The 21,603-nt window shown below is 39.8% G+C and overlaps 1 protein-coding gene across 1 annotated transcript in view; it reads left to right on the forward strand.

Annotated features, from left to right (window-relative positions):
* The window catches only part of RELN (reelin), a 221,583-nt gene that overhangs the window by 164,363 nt on the left and 35,617 nt on the right, over window positions 1-21,603 (forward strand). The window contains exons 30-42 of the mRNA XM_026046370.1: window positions 740-947; window positions 4,969-5,045; window positions 6,563-6,721; window positions 8,606-8,794; window positions 9,068-9,341; window positions 10,845-10,985; window positions 11,081-11,258; window positions 12,476-12,560; window positions 14,445-14,627; window positions 16,044-16,215; window positions 16,303-16,405; window positions 18,610-18,839; window positions 21,123-21,343. Of these exons, the coding sequence (XP_025902155.1) occupies window positions 740-947; window positions 4,969-5,045; window positions 6,563-6,721; window positions 8,606-8,794; window positions 9,068-9,341; window positions 10,845-10,985; window positions 11,081-11,258; window positions 12,476-12,560; window positions 14,445-14,627; window positions 16,044-16,215; window positions 16,303-16,405; window positions 18,610-18,839; window positions 21,123-21,343 (2,220 nt within the window). The remainder of the gene's footprint in view (window positions 1-739; window positions 948-4,968; window positions 5,046-6,562; window positions 6,722-8,605; window positions 8,795-9,067; window positions 9,342-10,844; window positions 10,986-11,080; window positions 11,259-12,475; window positions 12,561-14,444; window positions 14,628-16,043; window positions 16,216-16,302; window positions 16,406-18,609; window positions 18,840-21,122; window positions 21,344-21,603) is intronic.

The following is a 21,603-nucleotide window of genomic DNA, read 5'->3' on the forward strand; positions in this document are numbered from 1 at the left end:
AAAAAAAAAAAAAAAAAAGTTGAGTAAAAAGAGTTCACTACAGGCAAAGCAGAGCTCTCTAAGACACGAGACACCAGTGATGTTTCTGACAACTGCGACCTCTGTACATCACCATCTGTACAAGGGACCAGCAATAAGAGAGAAAGCAAAATATTATAAACTGAAAAGCCTTCTTAAAAACTTTTGGACAATCCTCAAAAGAGTTCCTGCTGCTTTTCAGTCCCCTGCCCTTCAGATGGCATGGGACCAGGAGAGAACATATGTTCTGACAGGCCTTCTGCGGCAAATCCTGCTCACTTGTGGTTTTAGGCTGAAACGACAAACTCGATAAAAAAAACCCAATGACTGACAAAACCCATTGTATATTCTGCTCTTTTGAACCCTCTATACCAAGAAGGCAATACACTAGCATCTTAGGTGCAGTTTCCTTAAAAAGAAATGAAAGGATAATAAGTGTCTATCTACATAAAAGACTTAGCGAAATAAAACGCAACTGGCATTCACATATTAAATTAAGCCATCTTAGAGTTTAGAGGGAGGAGGCTTTTCTGCCTACAAAGATTTATGCAGAAGATTTTGAAAGGTGCAGTCCTGTCATTCATGGCATTTTCTCAGAAAAGCATGGTATTTTCTCATATGTGGGTACAATAGAACCGCTTGCCCATTTACTGTATCTGACCTYTCCTCTGTTCAGCACAGTTTCAACAAAACATCTCCCATCTCTCTTTTTTTCTTGAAGCATCACATGGGACCTGTGTGTCCAGTGTACCCAACCACAGTGAGATGTTCGACAGGTTTGAGAGGAAGCTAAGCCCTCTCTGGTACAAGATAACAGGAGGTCAGGTTGGAACAGGCTGTGGAGTGCTCAGTGATGGAAAATCTCTGTACTTCAATGGACCAGGAAAAAGGGAAGCAAGGACTGTTCCGCTGGACACCACAAACATCAGGTCAGTTATGAACGAGTTATAAGTGCTGCTTCTCAGAACAGTCTGTGCATTAACATTGTCTCCTGTCTGTTATTACAAGTGTAGGTAAGAGAAGGTGTAAATTGTTCTTCTGGCGATTGCATTCAGTAAGATATGTCTTAAAGAGAAATTACTTTTTCATTAATTTTGGCCCAATACTTGCCTTTCCTGAGTGGGGAAAAAAAAAAAGATTGGACATAAGAAGCTGTTTTCTCAGAAAATGCCTTAGCATTGTACTCTAGATGGATGAGTCTTGGAATTCCGCAGACCCTCCAATTCTTGGTAGTCCTTGGTGGGACCAAAGAGTTCCCTGTCCACACTGCACCGAATTGCAGACCTCCTGAGCACAGCAAATGAGGCACCATTTCCTTGCTGGCTGTTGTGAATTAGTGCTCTTGTAAAAAGTGTTAAAATAGAATCTGAGYTGTTTCTGTGGAGTTTCACCTCTCTCCGTGGTGCTGGTGGTGCTGCTGCACTCTGCTCTGCTGGTGCTATCGATCCCTTTCCTCTCAAATTGCCTAATCAATTAATGTGATTAGGGTAAACCATGAGCTATAAATTTAGAGCTGTTATTTAGCCTGGAGTTTGCTGCTGCTTTGGCTGGAGGGATCATGTGCCTGAAACCTTGTCCACTCTACCGTTTTATCAGCTGCTCTAATACAGGGATATTTCTCCTGACAAATCCTGCTTCGAGAGTACGTAATGCAGCRATCTGCTGCATTAATCAGGCTGTGGGCTCATTCACCAGGCAGAGACTGCAAATTAGAGCTGCCCCTCTGCAGCTCCCTGGGGCAGGACGGGGCTGGGGGCTGCGGGAGCCCCTTTACTGCCCCCCAGCACAGCTCAGAGCAGCCCCAGCTGCCTCTCCTCTAAGTCCCTCCTGTCTGACAAATCCTCCTCCGACAAATAACTTACATTATTTATACAATAATTGCTTAATAATGTAATTAATGCATTKTTTGACAAATACGCTTTTGACAAGTACTTGTTTGCGCTGGAGCTCTGGGAAGATCCGAGCACCTCTTCTTCCTGTAGTAGTCCTTTCAAATCTCATGTTATTAATGCTTTGAAATATCATATTGAAAGTGACCACATCTTCAAGATATTTATGGATGGTATTTATGAGTTTTTCCTTTCTGCCCAAAGAAATCCTTTTTCTTTTTTATTAAAAAAAAAAAAAAAAAGATTTTCTTTACATTATTGTATAGTACTTGCCTATAGGGAAATTTGTTTTTACAAAGTTTGAACCATTTAAGAAGCAAAGAGAGGTTTAAAATCTTTGCATACTGAACAATGCTCTCTCTTACTTTTCTGCTCTGTTGCTGCTTCTATTTTGCGTGAGCACATGGTGTCTCAAAACTGCCCTAATAATTTAAATGGCCAGAATGACTACTTTTGGTAAGAGCAAGATGTCTCTTCAGAATAATTGCCCAAGACATGGGAAGCTCTCCTACTGAGAATGACCAATGTGTCAAAATAAGTTAGTATTATATTTCTCTATAAACATCACAGTGAGCAGGTTGAGCCTTGACCAATTAAAATTTGCCACCACATCCCTGGGCTGTTCACTAAGTGCAAGAWATGCACCAAACACGTAATAACATCAACATTATATATAACACGATAACATTAATGCTTTGGTTTCCTCAGTCAACCATGTGCCACCAGCACTTGAAGGTGGGATCTATGTTAGGCAGCTTGTCCAAGCGAGACTGCTTAGGCTAAAGGAACTGCCCCAGCCTTCCTTTGTACTCAAATAAGAGAAATGACTACTGCAAAGGATAGTTCAAAGGATAGCTCCTCCTAAAAGAGAGTCTAGCAAAGGCCAAGTGCTTCACTACCTGGGAGATCCTTTTTTTTTTTCCATTAATTATAAAGGAAATCTGGGTTGGCCAGGTACAACTTATGTAGCCAACTTTTAATGACCTGTTTATAAACAAATGAGTCTCATTTTAGTGTTTGAGTCTATCCAATGTTGGTTAGATCTTTTTTTTCTACAGGAAAGAACAGACAAAGTTTGTGAGAGGTTAACTAAAGCCTAGAGCTAGCCTGAAAAAATCACACCCCAGCCTAAAAATATCTTCTGTTCTTGAAGCTAAAGTTAATGTCAATTGAAAGAGGAGATTAGAGGGAAGCACTTTTTCCCTTTTTCATATTATTTTGTGCATTTAATAATGCCTTGAATAGAATTAGGTTATCTTATTAGGGGTCAACTTAGCCTTTGCGCAGTTATCTTTTATTTGTGTGGGTGTTTTTTAGCTGGGATTTTTTTTTTTGTGACTGAATAAACAGGAGGAAACTATGCTTTTAAAGACGTACCTTTAAACACATGGATCAAGGGCTATGAATAGAAGACCTGAAAGTCCTGCAGTGGCTTTTTAAACTTCTTATTTTTCAGCTTAATAATATTTTTTGCAGACCTTTTAAGATCTTGTTTCATTAAATCATGCATGGAATAAAAAATGAAAACTATCAAAAGACATTAAAATTTGATTTTTCATTCTAAATTCCTGCAAACCTACCTGCGCATACTCTGTATGTCTTGCTTCACTTACAGCTTTTTGTGTGTAAATTCTTGTCTTTTTTTATAAGAGACACAAAGACCCTTTTCCTTCTCATCCCCTTTTCCCAGAGGGAGCAGGGAACACCAAAGCCCTGTGCTCCCAGCTCACGCTTCTCCTAAGAGACAGATTTATCATCCCGAGGGGTTTGGTGCTGGTCAGGAATGCAGCCGAACAGGACACCGCTAAACCAAACTTTAATTTTTGTATCTTGTTTTTGGTTCTTCTAGTAAACTTTACATTTGGTAATCATAAAAAAAAAAAGATTTTCAGGAAAGAATTAGTCTCTCTAAGACTGATGTCTAGTGTTTGCCTGCAAACTGTCTTAAGTTATAGGGCTGCATAAACAGTAGTAGCTACCTGGCTAACTAGCAGACCATGACTATTCTTGAGCTATGGGATGATGAGCATATTCTGACTTGCCCTAGTTCCTATGGACATGCAGATCCCTCAAATGGAGGTATTCTGACCAGAGCAGATGAATGTGGTCGCTTTTAGAGAATCATGACTGAGTTTATGAAGATGAGGATCGTAAGGGGCGATGGCGTGGCCAGCCATCTCAATGCTGCCTACATCAGTTGCAATCAGATSTGATTCAGATGAATGAGAGAGACATTGAAGACATGTAAGGAAATTTGATGAGTGAGCAGCAGGACATCAACTGAAATCAGTTGTTGCCATTACCCAAACAATGGGAACTGAAGAGGAGACAAACTATGACCAGATTTTAGGCAGCATAAGAATTGGGCAGATGACTTCAGGTCTAGATAAATAAGGAGGTTCCAGGTTTATCCACAATTCCATCAATAAAGCCAGTGACACAGTCTTCAGAAAGATATTGCTTTAGAGAGRTGTGAGGAAATGGCTGTGGGAAAAATCAAGGATCTGGGAAAACTTTCATATGGAAAGATGAAAAGGTTCAATGTGGTTTCCCATAGAAATGAGGAGAGGAAGGTAGGGACATGATAAAAGTACATTCTGCAGGGAAGGCTGCAAGGAAGGCAAACCTGGAACTTTCTTCTTCCTGTCTCATAATATGAGAACTAGAGACATTTGATTAATTTACAGTGTAGAGACTCAAAATCAGAGCAGCTGCTTCACAAAATGTCCAGTGCAAATTTGGAACCCGTTTTCTCTAGAAGTTGTTTATGCCAAGAACATAAGGATCAAAGAGAAACTGCAGATTTACTGAGGATATAACAATTATAATGAAAAATGTAATATGTCATTTTAAAGCCAAAATCAATTTCCAGTTATAAGAGGTAAGGTCTGATGCAAGCAGCAGACTTGCCTGTGCTGGAGCTTAGAATAATACCCAGCCTRAAAAGCCACAATAGGTAAGAAGAGGAGAATTGTTCTGATGGGTCTTGTTCTTTTAAGGCAAAGTTAATTACTCCTCTCTTYCACTCTTTTCTTTCTTTTTCATTTTTTTTTCCCCACAGGCTCGTTCAGTTTTACGTACAAATTGGAAGCAAGACTATTGGAAACTCCTGCAACAAACCAAGAACCAGGAATGAAGGTGAAGCCTCTTTTCGTTATAATCAGGATTTGGCCTTTTGGGTTGCTTACAGCTCTTTAGCAGCCTTGTAAAATCAAAAAGATTGCTTTATTTTTTTAAATAAATAACTCTCATCTGAGTTAGCTTTTCACAAAGGGAGCAGAAGTTAACTAGTAAACTACTTAGTTTCATAACAAATTTATATTTATTTCCACCAAGCCTGCTGCTGCTCTATCTGTAATAGTAATTTGCTGCAGCTGTGATAGTTTAAGAACACAGCATTTGTAAAAAGAGGTGTCATAGCATTTTTTCGACTAACTGATAGGGTTGGACTACAGGCAAACTGACAAGTACACAGAACTTTCTTCAGGTCTGAAACACAAGGAATAGACTTCCAGTTCAGCGGAACRTTTGCTGTGTTTCCAACCTGAGGAAGAGCTTGTTTGCCTGCAAACTTGTTCATTTTTCAGCTGCATAGTAAAAGATGGTCTTTCAGCCAGTTCTCATGCATGATTCACCTCAAGCACAAAATTAGAAGGCTGCAGCTGTAAATACACCTAACCTTAAAGTATATCTCCCAGCTATGCTCCCTCTTCTTTTATCCACATTTGTCATTTGGGGAGGGGGCGGGGGGGCGGAGGTTGAGATAATTTTTGGATCTAGGAATGCTCCCCAAAATCTGGGGAGCTGTTTTGCTGCTTGAATAAAGTGTTCAGTTGCATGAAGACAAATCAGTAACATCTGGTAAATGACAAAACCTCATTTTCCTCTCAGTATAAATCATTGGCCTGTTTCCTAACTTATGGCATTTATACTGATAGAGATTCAYGACAGTAGCCTTTTAACTGAGATTACATTGAGGATTCGATTCTCCTCTCAGCTGCAGCAGAAGAAGTCACAAGCAAATCTGCTCACTTTGAAATTATTTCAGACTAAAACAGTTTTGAAAAAATAAATATACAGAAGGTGTGCTGCTTCTTTTGTTATCCCCCGGGCTCATAAGTGACTTCACAAGTCTGCTTTGGGCAGGTATTTGCTGTACTGTGTATAAGATGCAAGAACAACTTTAAATTATCTAACTGTTAAGATTGCTAATTGTTTTTAATTTATTTATTTTTTAATGTTTTTAATGTAGTTGTTAATTGGCCTTAAGGATCCTGTGAGCTTGTCTAAGTAACACAAGCTTTGTGAACTGACTATGTGGATAGCTCAGCTATCAGAATTACAACCTAGTGTCCCATGCAAGCCCTAAGGATTCCTGATGAGGAGTAAATGCTGACTAGATGAAGAAAGTCACATTATTCCGATGGTTTCTGTGGTACCATCATTAGTTTTACTGTGGGTATAACTCATCCTAGAAAAATATTTGATCTTTTCAGTTTGATGAGGATAATTAGCACAAGAGGATTCTTTGTCACCAAAGGGCTCCTGGAGCAGGAGGTGCTGGATGGGCAGAGGACACTCRCTCACATCACTGAAGAGCTGCCTTCATCCTTCTGCACAATCCCATTAACTGCCTTTCTCACTGCTGCACACAGGGCTCGTCGTTCAGTACACCAGTGATAACGGGATCACCTGGCACTTGCTGCGGGAGCTGGATTTCATGTCCTACCTGGAACCCCAGATCGTCTCCATAGACTTACCTCGGGAGGCCAAAACCCCCGCAACTGCCTTCAGGTGGTGGCAACCCCAGCATGGTAAGCAAAGCATCCCTGAAAGTTCCTTAAGCAGCTTTACACAGCACTTCTCCCTATGGACATATTCTGCAGAGAGCTCAGCTTACCAGAATAAATCCTGGTGAACAGGCTGGCTCCTGTAAGGGCTCGGTGTTTGAGCTCATTGGAGTCACTGTGCAGGCGTGATCATCTGGGCTTGCACCAGTGGCCTGCTAAGGTTTAACTAAGGTTCAGGCTAAGGTTTAAAGGATTAGGTTTAAACTAAAGACCCTGAGAGATCACAGGGAAGTGAGAGCAGGACAAGGTCACACAGAAAATCCCAAACAAAATTACTGGATTTGCCTGTGTATACAGTGACTTGCATGCAAAATGGCCTACACATTTTGATTTATTTTTGCCTATTCTGGAAGGGGAGGCCTTGGATCTGCTTATCCAATGGTTCCCATCTCCACGTGTTACTGTCCCTGCTGTCTCTGCTGCTCCTTCACAGCCCRCTCAGTCAGGGCTCATTTTCCCACCTGCAGCTGAAAGTAAAGCCCTGGTGCTGACCCCTTCCCACAACTGCTGTGAGGGCTCCCACTTCACAGGTGCACAATCTGCCACTATTAAAAGTGTCTTGATAAAGTGTCTAACCTTTGTGCAAGCTCCTACATCCCTGCTCTTCAGCAGGAAATATAAGGTGATGTTCAAAGTACATTTTATAGCAATTCCCTGGGGAGAAAAACACACAGCTTACAGTCAGGTAATTATGGTATGTAGCTTCTTGGATATCATTTATCATTTTGATGGCTGTTTTTTATTTGTACATTTGCTTAAAATTTATGTACTGGAGTTAATTGTCCTCACTAAGCAAGAGAGTAGACAAGGCAAGAGGGATGTGATTTATTGAAGAAGCTGCCTCATTTGGGAAAAAAATGCTGAACGATATCTGGTGCACTGCAGACCATCRTTCTGATGTGATCCTCTGCACCAGTCAGTGGTGCAGTGTCAGTTCTGATGCTCCCTACCTGTGTCCTGCCAGTGACCACTTGGCCTGAAGGGCTCTAGAGTGACATCCATCCTTACTGAGACCACTCTGAGACAACCTGATGGCAGTCCTGAACTTCCCAGTAAAGAAGACAGAGTTTATGACTGGAGGCTGAAATATTCTCTATCTCAGTGCCACTAGGTGACAACCATTCCTCATAACAGCAACTAGCTCTTTGAGAGATTGTCCTTTGCCTGTAATAACTCAGAGAAGAGTGGCCTTAGAAGCCACAACCCATGTCRAGGCACATAGCCCTGGCACGTAGTTGTGAGCTCTGTTTTGTTTTTACAAACATTTTGTTGTAAAGTATATASTACTTCTCTTTTGAGGGAATGACAGTGGATATACAGTGAGATGACATTTTGAGGGTGCTAGTAGAAAGGTAAATTGAGATGATGGGGCWGGAGAGCAAGAAGAGAGGTTTCCAAGAGGCAGAAGTTGAACAATACTTGTATGAATAGCATCTAAATCAGAAAAGCCGTCAGYATTTTCCTCCATGCAATATTCTCTCCCATAGCAGGAAGACTTCAGGAGCGAGACAGACACCTTTCTGATCCAGCTGGGTGGCATCATAGGATAGTTGGGACCCATAAAATGAAAACYCCCAATCTAAGGGCTCAGAGAGTGTCTCATTCAAAGTTAGGGAGAGTGCATCACAACAAAGGCATTCAAACCTGCGAAACGAAGAGGAAAATGCTTGTGTTTCTCTGAAATAGAAACATACTCTAGAGTCAAGGTTAATCTTTGAGCAATGCAGTAGTCATGTGTAACAAAATAATTCTGACAGTCTGAACACTGCTCATGAGCTGGATGCGGCATGAGGGCATAATAAATAACTGCCAGGGACTGCTCTAACCTGCCTGTTCTTCTTTTTACAGGGAAGCATTCAGCCCAGTGGGCTCTGGATGATGTCCTTATAGGAATGAATGACAGTTCTCAGACTGGCTTCCAGGATAAATTTGATGGAAGTGTGGATTTACAAGCAAGCTGGTACAGAATACAAGGAGGTCAAGTAGACATTGACTGCCTGTCTATGGATACAGCGCTGATATTCAGTGAAAACATAGGTATGTCTCACCAAATACTGCTACAGCCATATATGCCTATTTTGTGATCTGTGGATGTTTTTACGAGAAAGAGGGTATGCAAATATTCAAGTACATAATAATCTGCAAAGATGGTTGAAAAAGAAGCTGAAAATGCATATTACAAAAGGAAATGTGGATGATAGTATATAATAGTAGATATATGAAGTTATATAATAGTAGATATATAAAGTATATATACATCTTCTTTTGAAGATGCTCTTCAAAACATTCTTTTGTTCTTTCTTTCCTTAGGAAAACCCCGTTATGCAGAGACTTGGGATTTCCATGTGTCAGCCTCCACTTTCCTGCAGTTTGAGCTGAGCATGGGCTGCAGCAAACCATTCAGCAATTCCCATAGCATCCACCTGCAGTATTCTCTAAATAATGGAAGAGACTGGCATTTGGTGACAGAGGAGTGTGTCCCGCCAACCATCGGCTGTCAGCACTACACTGAAAGCTCAACCTACACTTCAGAAAGGTTCCAAAACTGGAAGAGAATCACAGTCTACCTCCCACCCGCCACCAAGTGAGCAGTGTTCTTCTGTCATCGAGCATGACATAGATTTGTTGATCTAATTTGAACAAACATCCACTCACTTGGGAATTTTTGCATGTGTGTTAAATTATTAAATGGGTGTTGTCACGCCACCAGACTTCTAAATTTCACTTCAAAATATTCCATCAGATCTAAGGCAGGAATTTAAGGAAGTAGCACATTTCTATCACAGCAAGAATGTGCTTTTCTAAGATTCTTTTACTAAGATTCACACAATAAGAAACGGAGTTTAACACACCAACTCATCCTTTCATACGAGAGTATTTCATATTTCTGTCTCTGCACATGAGGTGTAATATTGTTTGTCATTAAAGATTTAGGCACTTCAATCATGACATTCAGCAAGCCAAACCACGCTTTACTGGATGCACCATCTCCAGGGTTCTGACTGGAAGGAGAACTAGGTCTACTTCTGAATGACATTACACTGCTCTGAATGGATGTGACAGATAGCTGACATCTGCCTCTGTGAATTAATCTATATTCAACTTCAGAAATACCAGATGACAATGAGAATTCTTAACATATATTGCAGAATAGTTCTGTAATTCTTCAAAGCATCCTACACACCATCCCTATATATTTTATCACCCAGAAAATGTGGTACAGAAGGTCATGCAGTTTATGAACCAGGCCTACGATTAAGATCTCAGTTTCTAATCCCACAGTCACAAAATCAGGCATCTTCTTCCAAAAAAACTTCTTCACAARTGTAGTGCCTTCCTGCTCCTGCTGATGTCAGTGGGTAATTCTGTGTGCATTTGTCCAGCTTCACAGCAGATTTCCTGCTTGAACAAATCTGAGATGATGCATGCAATAGCATCCTGATAGAAAATCCAAGATGATCTATGCAATAGTATCTTGATAGACTTCTTTTTTTCCAAGGTGCTTTCGCCATCTGAGCCTAACAGGGGATAACCGTTACAGCAGCATGCATGCACATGCATGTTTGTACATACATATTCGTAAACATGTTGTTATACATATTAACATTATGTTAACATACATATTAACATTAATATGTTAATATATATTAACATTAACATTGTTGTTATTGTTAACATTCATTGACATTGAATACAAATGAACTACTGTTCCTTCTTACTTTATTGAAGCAGCTATTGTTTTAACCCTGCTCACAATATGTAGAGCTATTGACTGCTAATTTAGCTTACTATTTTTGCTCAGCCATTTTGTTGTCCCAAGAGTGTCACAGGAATGGTGACCTTCTCAGTTTTTGTTCAAGGTATCCACTTCAGAGCCTGCTCTGAGTTTGCCTGAAACCTAATTTGAGAAGTCATTCCAGTGGCAACTGGAAGATGGTTTTCCTGTGATTCTAGCGCCTTTTCCTCCCTGATTTATGCTTAAGAAATATACTTATTAATAGATTCTTCTTCTCCTAAAGTCTGTGAGACTTTATTTTTAAGCACTGTGCAGAGCAGACATTGAACCATGTTCGTTGTCCTTTTCTAGCTCTCCCAGGACGCGGTTCAGATGGATTCAATACAACTACGCTCCCGGGGTTGATTCCTGGGCTATCGATAACGTTGTCCTGGCTACAGGATGTCCCTGGATGTGCTCAGGCCACGGCAGCTGTGACGCAGGTCACTGCATGTAAGTAGCAACCCGCCTCAATTTCTCAATGGCAAGGATGGCATGTTTTATTTAGGGCAGAGGGATAACACCTTTTCCCCCCACTTTGTTGCTAGGTGTGACAGAGGTTTTGGTGGCCTGAACTGTGTCCCTGTTGTTCCTCTACCTTCTGTCCTGAAGGACGATTTCAACGGTAACTTGCACCCAGACCTTTGGCCTGAGGTCTACGGCGCCGAGAGGGGAAACCTGAATGGCGACACCATCAAGTCTGGAACAGCTCTCATCTTTAAAGGGGTCAGAGATTACTCATATTGAATAAATGCAGGGAAATCAGTAGGGTTAAAAATAGGAAGTAAATTTTTCATTTTCTCTTCCATAGTTTTTTTTTTTTTTTTTCTCAAAAGCTTTAAGCTAAAATTTGACATCTCCTGCTTTCCTGCCCCAAATATTCATCAATTTTGTCACTAGTGTTCTTTTATTTTTTATGAATAAGTGTTTTTTATTTGTTTTTTGGAGGCCTATTAATTTCATTTGTGGAGTCAAGTTTAATAAAATCCTCCTTGACTGCCAAAAGAAAAGAATGAAACTCTGTACTTGAGATTTTTGACGCCAAGYGACTGATCTGGAATATGGTACACATTACAATCAAGGGCATTTGTGTCTTGAAATCCCCTGATTGGCTTTTGAATATTTTGAATGATACAAATTAGTCAGCACTGTAGTCTATTTAATTAATGTTTATGTAGTTAGAATGTGTTTTACTTAATTTTATCTTCTTAAAGTTTTCTAGCTCTTTACACAGTTTTTTTTTTCAAAATAAAAATTTTAAAAGAATCAAAAAAGACCATATTTTCCAAACCGTTCACTTTTTCTACAAAATAGACAAATACCTGTCCCCAGGAAAGACTTTTATTCCTGTAAACATCAATTTTATATTCACAGATGAGTGTTTTTTCATTTGACACTGAATTTCTTGGTTTTGAAACAAAGTATAATTGTAACTTTGGATATAGAAGTAATCTCTTTATAAATATTTCTTTGTGGAAATTCAGCTCCACAGCAATCTCTTGGATAACCTAAATCACCACTAGTGATGTGAAATATCTTCAGCAGGGATTGCTTGTTTCTTTAGCTGTTCCAAGAGGTGCCCAAGAAGGAGGTATTTATATAAAATATAAATGGAGAAAAGATACCCTAAAGATGTGACTTCTTGTCTCAAAATGAGAGCACTTTGCTGCCGTGTGGTTTACAGGAAAGAAATTGCTGTGCTGACTGGCAGCGTGACTGGTATGTACCTCACACCCACGTCTAGCAGGTTCCCTTACTATAGCTCACTTTGCAAGAAAGCCTCACTCTCTGCCTTTTCCTCCTGCGTAAAACRTGGGACAGAGATGCCACTTCTTGAGCTGCTACTAGCAGTTACTAGCAGATACCRTGTCCAGACAATGACAGGCTGCAGAATGTCTCCAGTAAAGAAGCTGGGATTTACACTGTATATTCTGTGTTTTCAGGAGGGACTGAGAATGCTTGTTTCGAGAGATCTAGACTGCACTAATACTGTATACATCCAGTTTTCCTTCAAGTTTATAGCCAAAGGTAAGATCACTCTTCATTTTGTATCACTTCTCTAGTGATACACTCTTATCTAGTGGCATCACAGAGAAGGGTATAGATTTACATTTTCACCTGATTGCCAGGTTAGTGTACATGCCTTCCTGCCACGATTAGCTCTCCCACCACACTTCTGAGAAAAARAGTAAACTGTTGTAGTTTCTGAAACAACAAAACCAGCCCTCTCTCTGAGCAGGAGAGAAAGGAGATAGCTCAATATTTTGGGATATTTTACAGCATGYTGGGTATTAATCAGATTTTTAGCTCTAAAGATGGTGCCTATGGTAGATCACTTAAGGGAGTAATAAGTATTTTTCAAGGGTCAGCCCAGTGGTTTAAATCTTGTCACTATTTGATTTCCTAGCAAGTCCTCCTGTTTAAAAATGAGTTTACAAATCTGCAATTCTAGTTAACTTTGAATTAGCAATAGCTGACATTTACAAGTTCTCAAATTGGTGTAACCAACCTGAGGCAGCTGCTCTAGTATGAATATGCTTGAGATTTATGGAAAAGAGAGAAAACATTAATAATGAAAAAAATCATCCATTAAAACAATAGCATACTCTTTAAAGTAGAATATTTTGTGAAGATTTTTTTTTTTGCAACATTATCCCTTGAAAATAGTTAACATGATCATTGCCAAAATATTAAAAACCATAGCCAGTAAAAATACTATTCCAAAAAAACGGAGTAGGCAAAGGCTCCAGRCTGGATTTTGATACTTAACTCACAGGAAGTAAAGCAGTGAAACTGCAGGTGAAATCTTTTCTGATTAAATCTGCACTGCTTGTTAGTCCTCGGCCTGAATCCAGGACTTTGACCCAACATGCTCACCAATGCTGAGTGCAAATTAATCTCATTTGGCACATATCTGAGCTGTAAGTGCTAAAAGGAGTGTGTTGATTGCTGTTAATTGCCACAGATGAGCTGAAATCAGCTCCTAATTGCACACGTGTCCCCTCCTTGCTCTGCTCCCTGGCCGAGGTTTAACTTTGCTCCCTGGCCATGGTTTAACTTTGCACAGGAGCAGCACGTGCAGCAGTAAGGAGCTGACCTGTGGTGTTTTTGGCTGCCAGTTGCTGCCTTCACACTGAGCTCTATGCAACTGCTGTGGCTGCACAGCAAGGGAATAGGGAGCAAAGATTTGTCCAAGGCAGATACCACAAAGCAACAGCATAGAACGTTGCTTTTTTTTTTTTTTTTTTTTTTACTGTAAAAACTTAATAATAAAGATCTCTTGAGCTTTCCAGTAGTTATATATCTTTTGGACGTGAATATGTTCACAGCAGGGTTTGTAGTCAGAACCATGGACCATAATTTTTTTTTACTGTAAAAACTTAATAATAAAGATCTCTTGAGCTTTCCAGTAGTTATATATCTTTTGGACGTGAATATGTTCACAGCAGGGTTTGTAGTCAGAACCATGGACCATAAATTTGGGAGGATAAGGACTGGGGATATTACAAATGATTATGATAATACCTGATACCTGGGAAAAACGAGCAAATAAATATTGAAATACTGGAAGACATCTGTGGTAGAAGGAGCTGGTTTGTTCTGATCTAAAAAATTATGACAGTGAGGTAGCTTCTCATCAAAGTAAATTAACCATGACCGAACATATAATCAAGAGCAATGTAAATTTAGCTCCTAATTCATTAGCATTTCCCAGATAGACACGCAAGGAAAAGCACAAGATGTATATGTATAATACACATATAACAGCTTAAGTTGTTAGGAAAACAAGGCCATGTTCTGTAATAGGTGTCTGAATAACCTAATTATATTTACACTTGAAGGAGCATTTAAAGATAGTGCTTTCTAAAAACAGATTATAATGAATGCAAATGCATATCCCCTCTGCTCTAGGTACCCCAGAGAGGTCTCACTCCATTCTGCTGCAATACTCCATCAGTGGCGGCATCACTTGGCACCTGATAGATGAGTTTTACTTCACGCAGACCACGGACGTTCTCTTTATTAATGTCCCACTGCCCTACGCAGCCCAAACCAACAGCACCCGCTTCAGGCTCTGGCAGCCTTACAACAACGGTAAGGAGGTGACCCCCATGRGACTCCAGACACACATTTGCAAAGCTCTGTGTCTATGAGGAGCTACCCTCAGCAAGAATTATRTCTCTTAAATCTTGCTTTTCTCATATTTCAAATCCCTCTGTTATKATGATCGCAAGATCCTTATAATGTTGCTATGCCTCATAAAGCAAAAAAGGCCCTAACCTAGACTAGGCTGTGTGCAGAGGACTAGCAGCTTCGGTCCTGGAGCAGTGAGGAGATCAAACAGCACTTACAAAGTTAATTTTACTCAGATTCTCCTTATTGTTTTTAACAGACCTGATTTTGCTTACTGAGGCTCCATTAAAATGCTCCCGTTACATTAAAGTGTCCCAAATATAAATGGGAATTGGGCCTACCTTGYCCAGAATTAACTAGGCATTAAAACTCCAATTAGAAAGAGCATACCAAGCAGTTAATCTTTTGTTTAAATTATAAAGGAATGGATAAATTCACAAGAGGAATGCTGCTTACTCCTCCTGATTACAGGACATGCACCAGCTGAAGAAGTCTATTCTGTTCKCACTGTGGGCACATTTCTCAGAAGGAGCTGACAATAAAAGCCCTAAAGTTTCCAGTGATAATTTAGGCATGGTCGCATGACAACCATTTACTCCAGTTCAGGCAAATGCTGAGCTCATCTCTAACAAAAATGCAAATTCAAATCCATCCCTAAGAGTCCTCTTCCAGTTCATTCTTCTGATGAGTCTTGCCTAAAACATTTAGGATAATGTACACATTATCCTGTAGTAGGAAGTTCATCTGAGAGATGTCTTTTAGCCTTTGCTGATCAACATGAAGTCTTTCATACAGACAAAAAATGAGTCACAAAAAAAGGTCTGTCAGGCTAATTCATCCTCTCCYATTAGAAAATGTTCTCATACCATTATGTGATGTATTTGAATTCCATAATCCATTTAGGAGGAGGTCACTCCATTCCCTTCTCTGTCAGAGAGCTCTCAGGTAGCACAAATATATTGTTGTGTGCCAGGAATAAGGCATAGAAAAAATAATCCATTTAGGCCACTCGGACATTATCAATGTCATGTCCACCTGAATGCAACAGCAACAGCTCATGTAGATCACTCTAAACAAAAGAAGGTATTGGTGACAGAGCTTGCAAAGTAAAYGTGATTTAAATGAGTGAGATTTTTGAGAGACACACATTTGTCACCCTCCAGTTGCTAAGTCTGAGTAATGAGTGTTAAATCTGCAAGGTTGGGTTGAAGCAGCCTTGGAGCAGCATGGGGACTGTTTTCATGGGATGATTCTAAGGCCTCCTGTGCAGCCACTATTTCAGCACTMCTTTCTCAGTGTCATCCACAGGTATTGGCTCCTACTCTGCTCTCTAGTATTATCAGGTCTGTTTAAGGAATATTGCCCTTTTCTTTCTAGGAAAAAAAGAAGAAATCTGGATTATTGATGACTTCATCATTGACGGAAATAACCTAAAGAATCCCATGATCCTTTTGGATACATTTGACTTTGGTCCCAAAGAGGATAACTGGTTTTTCTATCCTGGTGGAAACATTGGCCTTTACTGCCCATATTCATCTAAGGGAGCACCGTAAGCATCTCTCAGCAATAGATGGAAAGAAATGACTATGAAAAAAATGAGTCTAAAATACCTTAACTTTTTTTTTTTTTTTTACAGGGAGGAAGATTCTGCTATGGTATTTGTTTCAAATGAAGTTGGAGAACATTCTATCACAACACGGGATCTGAGTGTAAATGAGAACACAATAATCCAGTTTGAGGTACTTGCCCTCATAAAGTTAGCTTCCCTTTAGCTTAGAGAGTTCTGTTCCTCTGATTCTGTTCTTGGGTGTATTTTCCCAGTTGTTAATGACCACCAAGCAGAGAAGTCTGCCAATTTTCTCCTGTAATTGCTTTGAAATTACCTTCCTTCCTGTGGGTGAGAGTTTTATCAGATAGATTGGGGAAACTTCTGTCTCAAAGTCTATTTTCTTGCTAAATAAAACTTTTTCCATGCACTCATATTTGCACCGATAGCATTAGAGTCCGTGTCCTACAAGTTGGCAGGTCCTTTCTGGCCACCAAGATAATGAACTCCAAAATATAATGGAAATCTAGACTGCAACCTTACAAYCTGCTCTGGAGAGGTGTTGCAAGACTTCCATGAGCTGGTCCAGCAAAGAGCCAGAACTTCACTTATGCCAATAGAAATTATTTTTTCCTAATTCCAGGTTCGACTGTGCTGGCAGTAGTGCTTATCTCAGAGAGCCAAGGCTCTGCATTCCTCTTGCTTCTGCCTATCCCTTCATAGAGGCTTTGGTGGAAACTGTTATTTGACCATTTCAGCCTGAGTTCACCCTATCATAGGCAGATAGCTGAAGTTCATGGATAAGGAATATAGGGGGTTTTTTTTGTCTTTCTCAGTGGAAAAGAGGCACCCACAAAGGCAACAGGCTGTCTAAGCTAAACTGTGTTTCAGGTTTATTCTAAATCTAAATTGTGTATTGGAGAAGCCTCTCTGTCCCACAGAATATGAAGGAAGCCTAGGAAAACTACTGATGCCAGTTAGCATTTCAGCCTAGTACATATTAATTTGGAGAGGTCATTACATTTGAATTAAAATATTATGAAAAAAAAGTTAATGAAAATATCTGTGCTGCAGTTACTGGGCTMCTTATATCAAAGATGCAGCATACTGTTAAACAGCAAAAGATCCAGTTTTATAAACAATTACTGAAAGGATATTTAGGGTTTTCCAAGAAAATTAGGTTTAGCTGTGTACTCATGCACACTTCAGTTTGTCGTGCAACTAATTCATAAATTATTGAATACAAACCATTTTCTGTTTTAAAATATAGATTACAGCCTGTAAAAGAAAAGTGTTTGAGGTCACTTTAAGATATTCATAAGTCTTCAAAGCGTTAACCTCATAAAGCCTACATGCATGCTTCCATATGTGGTAAGAACATTGTTTGAAGGATGTTAAAAGAGTTCAGCTTACGTTTTTGGGAGCATTAGTATAAATGAAGACACTATACATAATGCAGTAGAGTTTCTCCCTGTGTCTCAAGAGCCAAAAGCTACACTGGGTCAAGCATCTCTCTCAGCTTCCAGATGAGTAGACAATCCTTCTAGTCAAATGTGGGTTGATGGCTCTTCTGTGCACTGAAGAGTGATGAAGGAAGCTTGATGTAGGATATGTTTGCAACATCTTTGCACCGTTCTGTATATTACTGAGTTTCAGGAAGTGATTAGATTTTCTTTACAGAGCAAGGTCTTAAAAAGACACCTGTTTTCCACTTTAAAGAGAAGTAAGATATAAAGCTTCGTAGCTTTAGTATAAGCTTTGCATTTCCTCTGCAAGTTTTTATTTCCTGCACAAACAGTGAGTGTGAAAGATGAMCATATTGAAGTATGCATACCCTGAAATGTAATTCCTGTGCCACAAGCACAGGATGGTTTTGGGATGGTTACCAAAAAAAAAAAAAAAAAAGAGAGAGAGAACTATGGTGCACCTAGGCAATTTAAGAAATTGTTGTTTGAATGTTTTGTTTTAATATTTTTTTAATGTACGTTCTTCTGGTGCTATTATTAGTTCAGTTCCTGCCAGAGGACTACCAAAGCTGATGCAGTTACCTCAGACAGACACATCAGCAGCTCTCCTCCCCTGGGGTTTTGTCTAATTAAGCTCATGTTTTTCTCTAAGCGGAAGTATTTGTGGATTTCATGTTCCATTCATGTTACCACCAGCCAGATTGCAATATGAACATGGACATGTACCATGGGCAGGTAGGGAGCACACAAGAGGTCTCTCCCCTTTGCATGTGTTAAGTTCATCAGTCCAATTGATGAATGAGCTCCCAAATCATCAGTTTCCCAGGCCAAATAAATACCGCACTGAATATGGGAGGCTGACTGAGATTAAGAGTGATTAGATGTCACAGTCTGTCCATATGTCATATGCATTTTGTGTCTTGGACCTCAGATCAATATTGGATGTACCACTGATAGCTCCTCTGCTGACCCGGTAAAACTGGAGTTCTCCCGAGATCTGGGGGCGACCTGGCACCAACTTCTCCCTTTGTGCTACAGTAGCAGCAGCCACCTCAGCTCCCTGTGCTCCACCGAGCATCACCCAAGYAGCACTTACTACGCGGGCACTACCCAGGGCTGGAGAAGGGAGGTCATTCACTTTGGAAAACTGCACCTGTGCGGGTGAGTGTCGGGCTCCTGTCTGTGCTCCCTTGGTCATTTGTTTGCTTTTTGCTTTCTGGTTCCCATCCAAAATGCTCTGCCAGCACAAAACTGCCTTGCTGGGGTAGACCAGATGGCCAGTCTTTCTGCACTTGCTGGCCTTAGCAGCAGTTCATGTTCAGGTGATGCCCCAAAACATGTTCTTGCCTARTCATATATTGCAGTAATTCTAAAGGAAGTGGGATTTGTTCTCAATTAGTTATTAATCTATGCATTGAAACACAGTTTGGGGGTGATAGTCTTCTCTAGGACCACAGACAATTTGCTATTTATCTGTACCTGATTGCTGACATTTTTGTGAAAGTGGATTTCATTGTAAATGATGCAAGTGTGTATGTTTTCTTGGGTTCTTTGAATGCCTTCCTTGCAATAAGGATATTAGCCCGTTGAATTTGAATTTATCAACCATATTCTTGCATGAAATTTGAAATTCATTAGAAGACACAGTTAAATGTGAGTTAGCGTAAACTTGCTTCTRCTTTAGTTTAAGGAAATGGACTTATCTAAACACCCGCAGTCCTCTGTAGCTGCACAGCTCTGTGATTTTGGGAAATTGACTGCTGCAGTTTATTAATCAAAATAGTTGAAGTCTGTAATAATAGCAGATATAGAAGATATAGCAAAGAATAACAATATACATTGCAGGCATAATAATATGTAGCTTTTMAAAGTATAAAAGAACACTTTCCTTTTTTCAGTAAATTCGTTCTCTTCATATCAGCTCAATTYATGTAAAAGATAATATCGTCAAGGATGAAACTGCAGCATTTATGAACCAGAGGCTTTATTTATGAACCTACTGTGTGTAGTGGCCTCTCCACTAAACAAGTAACCTAATTTGTGGTTCTGAAAGTATAAAAAGACATATATAGGAGCTGAAAACCAAGTTTGGAAAGCTTGGATGTTTAATAATTTAAGAAAATGTTTAAATTTTAAACTTGAATATTCTGTTTTATGACAGTTAACATTTCAAGCATGGAAGAGTTAACCATAGCTTGCAACAACTCATCTGTCCTTCAGCTTTCCCCCAAAAGAATTATTTGACCGTTTGCACTTTCCCCAAGTACCGAGGAATCCTTCAAAATTAAAATTTTGGCTATACAGTTTCCTAGCTCATTTCAACCTTCCATGTATTTTTATTTCATTCTCTGTTCCTGAGTAAGTCTCTCTYATTTGTCTGCCTTTCCTCTGTTTCTTGTCCAGTAGGCCAGGCAAAAATGAATTGCTAACAGCTCGCTAAATCCAAAGCAGTAAAGAGTAGCTTTCATGGAGCATTTGGTGTCATGAATTTCTAGGGCCAGAGCAATAAAACGGGATTTTCTTCCCAAGAATCCCAATAAAGACAGAAGAACTTGGTGGCAACCTGTGCTACTGATTCATCTGCTGCATTTAGATGTCGCTGACATGACACATTAAACATGAAATGCAATTAGGTGCTTTTCCCTTCTCACTTTTCTGGCTTCCTTTTGCTTTTGAAATGTTCTCTCAGGTGATAATAAAATTATTCACTCAGGAGTTTTCCCCTGCTCGGTGTTTTCCCTCCTTCTGCAGTCTGTTCCTGTTTATATGCATACACAGCACTGATCCATGTAGTACTTAGGAGACAAATTAGAAATGACAGACCAGCACCCAAAGAAGAAAATAGTTTAARTTAACAACATGTAATATCAGTCCTTTTTTTTTTTTTTTTTTTAAGTTGCATGAGAGCAAGCCGAATGCCTGGTGCCGTGGCAGATCTTCTTTCCTTTTCTTGTAATTTAGGGTGAGGTTTTTACCACCCCAGTTCCACACATAGCCTCTCTGGGGACAGTGTGACAGTATGAAGTTGGATTTCACTCAGCAGCAGAAGACAAAAGGGATAAAATCTGACCCAGAGACTGCAAGCTAAAGCAGCAGGAAAGTTGTGTGACCATGGCCATGCCACCTCCCCACAGCTGATGGAGAGGAGAGTGATTAGATTTCAATTCCCTTGTTCAAGTCCATCATCCAGTTTCTTATGTAATGTATAATTCTGGTCTTGCTTCTGTCAGTATTTGGGCAGAGTGTCAGCTTAAAGATATATTAAATTATGAAGGATTTGGATATAGCAGTCAGTTTCTGAAATAAAATTATCATAACTGTGGCTCTATGTGTGCATATATTTACATACACACTTCTATACCTACAAAAGCATGTGCATATTTGTACAAACTAAAAATTACAAAACTAATTGCACTAATTACAAACCATTTTGCACTCTTCCAGGCTGGCAAGGTTCAGATGGTACCAAGGGTTTTATCCTGCCGGATCCCAACCAGTGACGTGGGCCATCGACAACGTGTACATCGGTCCCCAGTGCGAGGAGATGTGCAATGGCCATGGCAGCTGTGTCAATGGCACGAGGTGCATCTGTGACCCCGGCTACTCTGGGCCCACCTGCAAAATAAGCACAAAGAATTCTGATTTTCTTAAGGATGATTTTGAAGGTATCTCTTTTCTTTTTAATCTGAATTCTGTCTATCAGTGTGGGACCTAGGCCTAAAGGGATCAAACAGTGAATCTTCTTTACATTCTTCATGTTTTTGACTATTCACATGAATATGCTACTGTTGCTACTGTTCAATTTATTTTTTTCCAAGCCGTTGCCCRCATACTAGCACGTAGCACCCAAAGGTTCTTTATAGAGAAGATTACTTCATAGTTATCTGAAATAAAATGCAGGAAAGCTGAATCTTCTGTGGGTTGC

This window comes from Nothoprocta perdicaria, unplaced genomic scaffold (genome assembly GCF_003342845.1).
Source record: "Nothoprocta perdicaria isolate Ctin4 unplaced genomic scaffold, notPer1 scaffold_44, whole genome shotgun sequence".
Taxonomy (NCBI): domain Eukaryota; kingdom Metazoa; phylum Chordata; class Aves; order Tinamiformes; family Tinamidae; genus Nothoprocta; species Nothoprocta perdicaria.